Here is a 9,976-nt window from a genome sequence, read left to right as displayed (position 1 = left end):
TAAGCGGTGTATAGATAATGGATGGATGGATGGTTCAATTTTGGAAAATCTTTAAACAAGACATAGATGAAAGTGATTTTGATGAAATATCACTGATTTGGTTAATTTTGCGGACCCTCATGCAACACGATTCCTTCTAAGGCCACGAGAACGTTGATAATTTGACAATTCTTTCTGTTTTTACAGTTTCTGGCTCTGATAAATGGTGTAATCACTGCGGTATTTACAGATTACATGCCTCAGTGTTCAAATGGCTAATGTGAAACTCTTTGCCCCTCTTCAAACATTATCGTCACCATGTTAAGCCTCCCTTAGAGAAGAAGCCTGATAATGAACTGAATCTCACATGTCCAGCTTTAGAAGAAGTAAGCACGCTTCTGATCATGTTTGCTCAAAATCCAGCCTAGAAGCCGAGCCAAAGTCTAGCTGCTCACTGTTTAGAGGAAATTAAAATCAGTTGTTCTGATGACGATCGAGCGCTGCGAAGCTGGTGGAGAGCATGAGTCAACTCCTGACTCAGTGCACAGAGGCTGGGCGACCAGCTGGAGGGGTGCGTGTTTGGACCGCCGAGCTGCAGAATCAGAGCCGCTCTCTGCTTGAAAACAACACATCGCAGAGGAGGGAGCGATGGAGAGACGAGATAGAGAAAGAGAAATCGGAGATGGGGAAGCTGCAGACGTACAACCGAGTGTATGTGTGTGTGTGTGTGTGTGTTTGTGACCATGAAAGTGTTTGTCAGCCTGTTAAACGTCTTTCCTGTGAGGAAGCCACAGTCAAAGCTGCCACTACTGTCGAAGCTTTGAAGAGACGCTGGTGGTGCACCTGTGGTGAAGACGAACCTTTCATGTCACATTAAAGAAATGCTGCATTGCTGCTTTGAGCAAAAAGATAAACAACATACTGAGAGGCAAATAGTTAATAAAACTGGAAAATGTTTCATGCAACTGTGGGGTAAGAAACTTTGTCATTGTATGTGCTGCATGGGATCCTTTACAGCAGAATTATTTCTCTTGCAACTATAACATCACTGAATTGGAAGACTGAAGAGAAAAATAATTTGAAATATCTTTATCAGCAAAGCTAAAGGTAGAACAAGTGTTCCCACATTGCAGTGACGGGAAGCGTAGACGCCAACCGGTTATGAGAGCTGATAAACGGATGTGTGTGAGTGCATCTTTGCTGCTGTGTATTTGGGTCGGAGGGCTCACCTGTGGATTTATTGGAGGCCCGTCGTCTGATCTCGGTCACCATGAGTCGGGAGACCTGGGTGGTGAACTGCAGCAGGTCGGAGAACTTCTCCGTCATGGTGCTGGGTGGAGCATTTCCGAACACCTACAGCGGGAAAATCAGCTTTAGTGTAACCAAAATGAAACAGTAAAATAAAGTTAAAGTCAAGACAACAAGGCATTAAACAGACATCTACTCATTTGAATCCTAAATATATGCAGCCTACAGACGCTCACATCGAATAGAAACAAACAGAAATCATCAAGGTGGAGGTTCACTCGCTCAGGTTTTTCACAACATGTCCTACTTTCAAAGCCGCAGGGAACAATGCAGACGAAGGCTTTCGAGGGAGCAGGTCAAAGATAAACTCTGCTTCATTCAACAGAAGCTCATCGTGTATTTATTTATCCAGCAAATCTGACATTAAAGCCGGCCTGGAGACGGGCGTCCTGCTGCACGGGGAGTACTTTACTTTTCAAATTCTGACATGAATTATGCCACCAGTGAGTGAATCGCAGCCAGCGCTGGGTAATTAGCTGACAAGTCGAGAGACCCTCGGTAAGGCACTCCAGTCTGACGAGAACACTCAGCAGGGCTGTCAAAAGCAGCGGCTGCAAAACAAACAGGCTCATTATTCTATACCTGCAACATAAAGGAAGACGGGGAGAGCAGATGGACGGGCCTGAGTTCTGCATTTCTATTACAAACACAAAAATATTTGCCTGTGTGCAAAGAATGAATTAACTACAATATTTCCCTGGTTGTTTGGTGACTTCCTGGATCGTGTTTATTGCATCCTTACCTGCCTCACTAAAGAGCACCTGTCAGACCAGCCATGAAACACTTCCTTCTTCCCTTTGTAAACATAAATATTGGGATTTTCTTGAGTTTATTTGCAATATGTTCCTATGCAAAGCTCTGCTGGATGACTAAGACGATTCACACACAGTATAATCCCCTTAGACAAACAGTAGGCTGTCATCTGTCCATGTCTGGTGTCTTAGATGTTATTGGAGCCAAAAATGATTCCACTTCATTAACTAGTCAGTAAACAGAAACCCAGCCAGGAGAACTTTTATAATAAATATGTTATTCTAATGATCATATTAACAATTAGGGCTGAACAATCAACCGCTTACGACCCGAGCTCTTGTTTAGCTGAACGTTTGATATGCATTTAAAAATGAAAAAAAATAAAAATGCAATTTTAATTTAATTTTAAGGAATAAAATATATAAACAAAGAAAGTAAAAATAAATTTCAAAAAAAGCCAAACAGTGACGTCCATGCAAGTGGATGCCAGGTCTTTAGAGGTTAATTAAAATATTAGGTCCAAGTTTAATATCCAAATAGCAAGAACTCCTTTCTTTTTTTCTTTTTTTTTTTTTGTCTTTTGAATAAAAATGTAACACAATCATTTTAATTGTAACTATGTAAAAATGACCAATTCACTAAAATCTTATTGTACTTACAATATCATTTAAATAAATGTAACATGATTTTTCAGAATATCATTCAGCCCTAAAATTTATCGAACAAAAATCGTAGCTTTTCAGTGTATATATACATATATATTGCATACTTTAGGTTGGATTGCATAAAACAAGAAATTTGTGGAGAACACGTTGAAATCTCTGAATCTGGATGTTTTTTCACTATGTTTTGGTATTTCATAGATTTAAATCACCTGGAGCAGTAATTAAATACAAATTAGACTATGTTAGCTGTAATAACTCCCTGCTTGTTTGACCCACATTATTCAGATTTGGGTTATCATCTGTGTGTGCCACAAAACAATAAAATGACTTTCACAATCACAAGTGAAACACTTTCAGTGAGTAGCATGGAACTGTTATCTCTAGTTCTTGATGTGACCTAATTTTTGCATTGCTCATCAATGTCATTTTTTATCTTTTTGGCTTCTACTGACTATTACTGACAATAAAGATTATTGTCTCAGGTGTTCATTTGTGATGCAGCCTCTTGCTCTCAGATGATTTGTTTTGAAGTTGTGAGTTTAGTAGGGCTGCAGGTTAACTAGTTGGTCGATACGCTAACTGGGCATTTGTCAACTAAAGCTAAAAGCCTGACAGCGGCGTACAATCAAAACATTGATTTTTTTCTTAATTAAACTTAGTTCTGACAGTGTGTCTTTATTCTCCTGTGCACCTGTCCACCAGGTGTGTGCTACACAAGGTTCACTTTGTCGGCTGGTTTTGGAGATCTGCACTGTCATCAAGGGGCTAAAGATTAAATTCAAAGCTAATGACAGTAATTATATATTATTTCATGGCTATAGCATTTTTTTGTGACCCAAAGCTAGAATAAAAATCTCACTGTGCTTTGTTTAGCTGAACGTCAACGTTAGAGTGCACAAGTCAACGGGCCTATTTCCATTAGAATTAACTGCTGAACCAGAATGTGAGATATGATTAGCCAGGTGTGCACAGAAAAGAGCTTTTAACCACGAGATTCGAATCCCTAAAAGTCACCTGGTGGCATCTCAATTCCTCAATCTGTCCATTGTTTCTATCTGAGTGACTACACGAGTGATGGAGGCGTCAGGAGTCCGACAGCTCGCCCGACAGTAACTGATGTTTTTGAAAACTCCACCAGCAGGAAACAGCAGGTTTAAATGTCAGCTTCATACATCACTAAAACCAAATTAGGTAAGCCGTGAACTGCCGAATCAGAGCGGCAGTGTGTGCTGACATCTGCTCTTGTAATATTAATCCGCCTGCGTTTGAACCGGCTCCAGCTCCTCCCTCCGCCCCGCCGAGACTCACCCTGTTAAATACAGGAAGCATCATGTAGAGCTTCTCCTCCTGCTCCTTCTGGGTCATGTGTCGAGGCGGGTGGCACAGTTCGGAGAAGAGGCGTCGCAGGTGCATCAGGCCCAGTGCGTTGTCCTGGGGGCTGCACTCCTCCTGCCTCGGCCGCCCCATGATCCTTTTCACCATGTTCATCTTGAGCGGCTTTGTCAGGGCAAAGGCAGCCCTGCAGACGGGGAAAGAGAAAAGAGAAGGCGTAAGACGTTTTTCACTGCAACTCAGCGCTTGAACATGCTGTTGGGTTGAGTGCTGCACCTTAATGCATTCTGAACTTAGCTGCGTCTAAGTACTAAAAAACAGTCAAACAATAACGGACGGCTTTGTAATATTTAGGTTAGTTAGTGTAGCATATTTGTCTTGAGACAACATTAAACATTTTAAAAGTCTGACTTCTTTCTGTAATTAACAAGGGATTTGTAGAAAAACAAAGTGTTCAAAGGATTTTTAAAAAACACTGTTTTTGGATCAATGCCAAAAAACAACTGAGGCTCGATACCGATTATTAGCAATTAAGGAGACCAATAGTTAGAACTGATATCATTTGCTGTAAAATGAAAATCTTGGTTTCAACATTTAGAACAAGAAACTCAAACTCCAATTCCAANTCCAAAATCCAAGCCTGCTCCCAGTACTTCAGTTCACCCACCGTGCAATAAAAATGTAAATAATGCAAATAAGGACTGTGCAATTTCACAGAATTTTTTTCTGTAAACTCTTTTACTTCTGGAAGGAGAACGCATTTGTTTATATCTGTGCATTGTGTGCTGCTCTTTTATCCCCTGTAGTGTGTGTTTTTTTGTTTTTCTTTCTTCTACTGTAACACTGAAATTTCTCTGCTGCGGGCTCAATAAAAGGTTTTATTCATCCATCCATCCATCTATCTATCTATCTATCTATCTATCTAGCTAACACACCCTTTGTTAAAATGCCTTTGCTTCTTTATGTTTTATTAGCGATGAAAAATAATTATCTCAAACAATCGTCGGCAGCGTTATCAGTCTACAACTGGTTCATCATTAATGTTACTAAACTACAGCGGACACTATTCCATATGTTGGTCAGAGATTTTTCAGTAATCAAGGACAGCTGATTTTTGCTGGTTGTATCAGCCACTTGGCATTATGAGCGCTGTCCAAGCAGACCCTGGTCCAGCCCATGAATCTGACCACTAGCCAGAGGTCATTTACTGCTTTAATTTTACCGAGAATCAAACTTTAAAAAAATGATGTAACTTATAAAAAGCTGAAGTTAAAATCGATAATCAGTCGACTCCAAAAAACATCTGTTTACATTTCAAAATACTCAACTCTTGGTTTTGTTGATGTGTCTTGTAAATGATTTCAAAGACAGAACAGTGGTTCAAAGCTGAACTTGGCATCAAACCTCAATCACTATTTGTGATACAAAGAAACGGACATATTGTTTTTTTTATCTATAAATATATATATATATATATAGTGGCTTGCTGCTCCAAAGGCCAGCTCATAAATCAAGGCACTGTTTGCTCAGATAAACACATGTGACACATTTCATTCTGCAGATTGTACAGCGAGTTCAGGTCACCAGAAGTGTAAGGTGACAGACACACAAACAGCATCAACATCCGTGACTGATGTGAATGTTGCGTCTCTTCTCCCCTGAGCCTGGCTGATATACATATCTTTAGCCATTTGTTCCACATGTCGACTGCTCTCCAGACTATTTCAGACGGTTGCTAGGAGATTTCGCAGAACTGCAAAGCCTACATACGACGCAGATAAACATCCGGCGATAAAAACAGAATCAACAGCTTGGAAGAGTGCAACTAAGCTACGCATCAACCACAAATAAAAGCCTGCCTTTTAGCAATCACACTCGCGGTGACGGTGTTCATGGACACGCTAGTAATGAGTGTGAGGGCATTATGGGAACAAGAGAAAGGTACAAAGATGAACCTCTTTTGGCAGTTCTTGTTTCCATTCCCTGCATTTCTCCACCATACAAGTGCATTTTGAAGGTTTTGTTACACCTATGATGACAACACAACTGCCCTGACCCTTGGACTGTCGTTCTGTTACGGTTCAGCAGCTGTAAGCTTGCTCTACTTTTGAAATCACATGTAGCTCAAAAGGATTTGCTTGTTCTAAATTGCTGTTTTGTGCAAGACTTTCTTTTTTTTTTTTCAAACACCTGGACCTCCTTTTCATTTAAACAGCAGGTACACAGTATAAGACGACATCCCTGCTGCATTCGTCAGCTTGCAGAACAATGCCGAGTTGGACTGCAGCTAAAAAAAAAACTGCGACAATTCAGTCCCAGTCCTCTAAGAAACTCAGCAAACCCACGAACGGTGAGGAGACATGACAGTATATCGTGCAATCCCTGTATTTCCCAGAGTACTCCTCACAGTGAATTACCCTCACTTCAGGAATAGAGAAAAAAAATAGACCCTGCAGTTTGGCTTTAAAACTAAAAGCTAGCAGTCCTATGGATGCTACAAAATAGGCTTTTTGCAGCCAATTTTAATTACTTACAGCCATGATGCATCACAACCCGACTTTCATAAGCATAAAGCCTGAGCATAAAATGATAAATACAAAAACAGCGCTGACTTTTATAGTTATTTTATTGGCGAAAGTGCATCAAATAAAGCATCATCAGCAAGGTTAGTTTAAAGTCAGTCTTGGACCACTGTCAAAGGTGACACAGTCCATTATCTAAATTAATAAAACAAAAAGGAAAAGACCCCTTCTCAAAGGCTACTTAACCAGTAACTATGTTAGTTCTGGGGTTTACACAAAACTGTACCTGCAGCCAAAACGAGGTCTTTAAAGAGACTTCAGTTCCTGTTAAGATGCTCCACAAATCTCATGCTTTGCTCACATGTTTAAACCAAACAGCAACCACCCCAGCGTGAACTTGAAGCCAATATGGGAGTACCTCAATGTGTAAATACAATGAGTGTATACAAAGATTGATGAAGCATCCGTTACATCACCAGTATCCTCCTAACTCCTGGCTAATCTAACAATAATAATAACCCAAAGCGGTGAAGCGAAGGTGGAACAGAAACATCTCTAGGACATGGACTATGCATAACTATGCATCACTTTAAGTCTTAATAAAATGTAAACGGGTGACTTATATAAAAAATTCACCCTCTGTATAGTTGACATGAATTGGGAAATTGGCTATAAGGACCAAAACAGGTTGTGGTACCAGGCTGTAAACATGCTGATTCTGCTGTAAAGTTGGACATTTTAGCATGGAGGATGTGCTGTTGGAGTCGGCCTCAAGTGGATACTTGAGGAACTGCATTCATTTTTCAGCCTCAGAGGTTGCCATTTAGTAGAAAACCACCAACAGCTACTCAACTTTGGCACTAAAACCTCCCTGAATCCAATTAACTCCCATTCAAAAGGCATCAACTTCTCTCTAGAAATATTTTGTCATTTTTAAGTATTTTTCTTCCACAATTATAACGTCAGCTGCTATTGAGACAAAGGTCATTTTCCAAGTTCCTGCTCTGGTAATGAGATTCGCACAATGTTACACTAGGTTTGTTTGCACTTTTTAATTTGAATATCTGGCCTGTTAGCGTAATGTGGCTAAAGGAGCAACGTTAACCCATATGTGAACCAGTTTCCAGTAAGCTCGCGTGTGCTTCAGTTGGAGAAAGCTGTCATTGTTCGCTGAGTTTACATTTCCTTGTATGACATTTTTGCACATAAAATCACTTTAATAAACACTACAGGTCATTTCCTTTCCAACAGACTGCCATGACTTGCAAAAACACATCATTTAATACACCAAAGCATCGCTAATAATGTATTTTTGCAAGTATGTGGGAAACTTTTAGACACAGTTGTTCCTCTCCTACACAACAGCCTCATGAAATAAATATGCAACGAGTTCTTTTGTCTTAAATCATACCAGGAAATTTTCCCTTACAACATTCCTTTCTGGTAGCTTAAAAGATGTCCTGTTTGGTCTGAAACTGCAATGACAGGTGCCGCACTTCAGCTCAGCTCAAGAACCACTCTGCTTCAACTCACACAATGCACCATCGTCCTTGACACATACCGGTGTATCCACAGGTCAGCTTTCTCCACTCCTAAGTCCTGCTCTAAATGGAGCCTCAGTAGAGCTACTAAAGGACCCGGTGAAGTATTTTTCATTCCATCTCCTCGGCCACTGTTGTGATTTCTACACAAATCTGAATTCAAACCAGGCAGCCTCGGGGTAAGAGCCCCCGTGAGCGGGCTAATTCACTCTTGGCAAGCTTCTCCGTCTGTTGGCTGCATTTAAATTTGATTCCATTGTTGTGATATCAGGAGTGCTGGTGCGACGCAGATATTAGTGTATTTTTGAAGTAGATTGTAGCCTTGGCTGCACGCCAGGAACAGCTGATTTTGAATAATGTGACTGAGGATGCTCCTCCTTGCTGTTTGCCCTCTCTGTGAAAACAACAGCGTTCTGCTCTCGGGCCCACGTCAGACACGTTTTTTATTTTCTCCGCTAAAATATGTATTTTCAATTAACGTTACGTGCTACAAATCATTACAAATCAGTCGGTTCATACATTTGCAGCAGAGATCTGGAAATTAACTGTCAGATTAGAGGGGAGACACACTAATCTCTGAGCTTTTCTCTAGTCCCGAAATCACAGCTAATCTCATTTTATACACAATATGTACTGAGCAATATCGCGCTGCAGAAAGGACAGAAAAACACTAATTCGATTACCTCATGACCTCTCTCCTAATACCACCAACAGACCCAAATTTTGTCTTTTCACTGATTCAGTACGATGACTGTAAGGGCTAAGCGGGCAGATTATGTGTTCCCACTGGTCTGCCCTCTATTCACTGCTTTCTTGTTCAAGGCCTGCTTTGCCGTGACGGGCATCTTGAACAACCCACGTCTACTTCTCTCCTCGTCCCTCTCATTCCTTTAAGGACTGTCATAAAAGACAGCGAGACCGTGAAGAGCAGCATAATGGAAGAGACAGACGAGCTAGAAAGAAGCTTCCGAGTGTTATTCTGATTTACAGGAAAGTGGCATCTGTGGCACTCACGAAATTACTCAAGACCGAGGGCTTTGGTAACTCATTTTGCCCACACAGCAGGCCTGCCCTCTGCGTGAACTCACACTCAAACTCCAATTGCGTTTTTACATCCGCCATTTGGTACACTTTTATCTCAAGCGCCTGACACAGCGTCCACGAGTGCCTACGTACATTTTTAGCATGCACAGTCTCGAGGGTTTGAATCCCATTCGTTTCTGCGCCGAGAATGCAAAAACATCAAGAGTCGTTTAATTAAATTTATAACCAGGGAGGAAAAAAATAAAAAAAACAAAAACCAAGGCTGCTGTCTGAAATATCACTCAACCACAACGCACACACAAAGCAAAGAAATCAAAGCAGATGACAAACGCTGCTGTAATCGCGCTTTGAGTTGCACAATTACTTCTGTCACAGCGGCGCTTCGGGCTTCTCTCCTCCGCGTGAAAAGAAAATTTCACAAGAAAATCACCGGGTAGGACGTGTTAATCTCGCGCACGTTTTATGGACACATGATGGAGATCAAACGAGACAAGACCTGAAAGGCTCTGGATGTGACATTTACAATAGAGCCTGTGTTGGCAGCGATACACTGCACAATTCAGCTCCAACTAACCACCCGCTCTGCCCGCCTGAGATAAGGTTTAAGAACAAGTCCTACAGTTTACAGTATATCCCTCCAAAAACAACTAAATTATAGCGCTGCCTGCTGCACCGACTGATAAAGTTAGGTGAACGTTTGACGCTGGATTTTTTGTTGACAGCCCTAAAGACACAGCAATTGTAAGTTGTCACAGGCACATTTTTTGCGGCATTGTATCTCAACTGTAAGGTCAAATAACAGATTTCTGAAGGGATAAACCCCATTTTTCAT

The 9,976-nt window shown here is 41.0% G+C and overlaps 1 protein-coding gene across 1 annotated transcript in view; it reads right to left on the bottom strand.

Annotated features, from left to right (window-relative positions):
- The window catches only part of LOC103362825 (WD repeat and FYVE domain-containing protein 3-like), a 61,578-nt gene that overhangs the window by 32,218 nt on the left and 19,384 nt on the right, over positions 1 to 9,976 (bottom strand). Inside the window, exons 2-3 of the mRNA XM_008289319.1 lie at positions 4,014 to 4,224; positions 1,209 to 1,332 (exon numbers count right to left, since the gene is read on the bottom strand). Coding sequence (XP_008287541.1) covers positions 1,209 to 1,332; positions 4,014 to 4,193 — 304 coding nt within the window. The 5' untranslated portion in view covers positions 4,194 to 4,224. The remainder of the gene's footprint in view (positions 1 to 1,208; positions 1,333 to 4,013; positions 4,225 to 9,976) is intronic.

This window comes from Stegastes partitus, unplaced genomic scaffold (assembly GCF_000690725.1).
Source record: "Stegastes partitus isolate 25-593 unplaced genomic scaffold, Stegastes_partitus-1.0.2 Scaffold606, whole genome shotgun sequence".
NCBI lineage: Eukaryota > Metazoa > Chordata > Actinopteri > Pomacentridae > Stegastes > Stegastes partitus.
The sequence above is the reverse complement of the archived record's forward strand: the minus strand, read 5'-3'. Positions and strand labels throughout refer to the sequence as shown.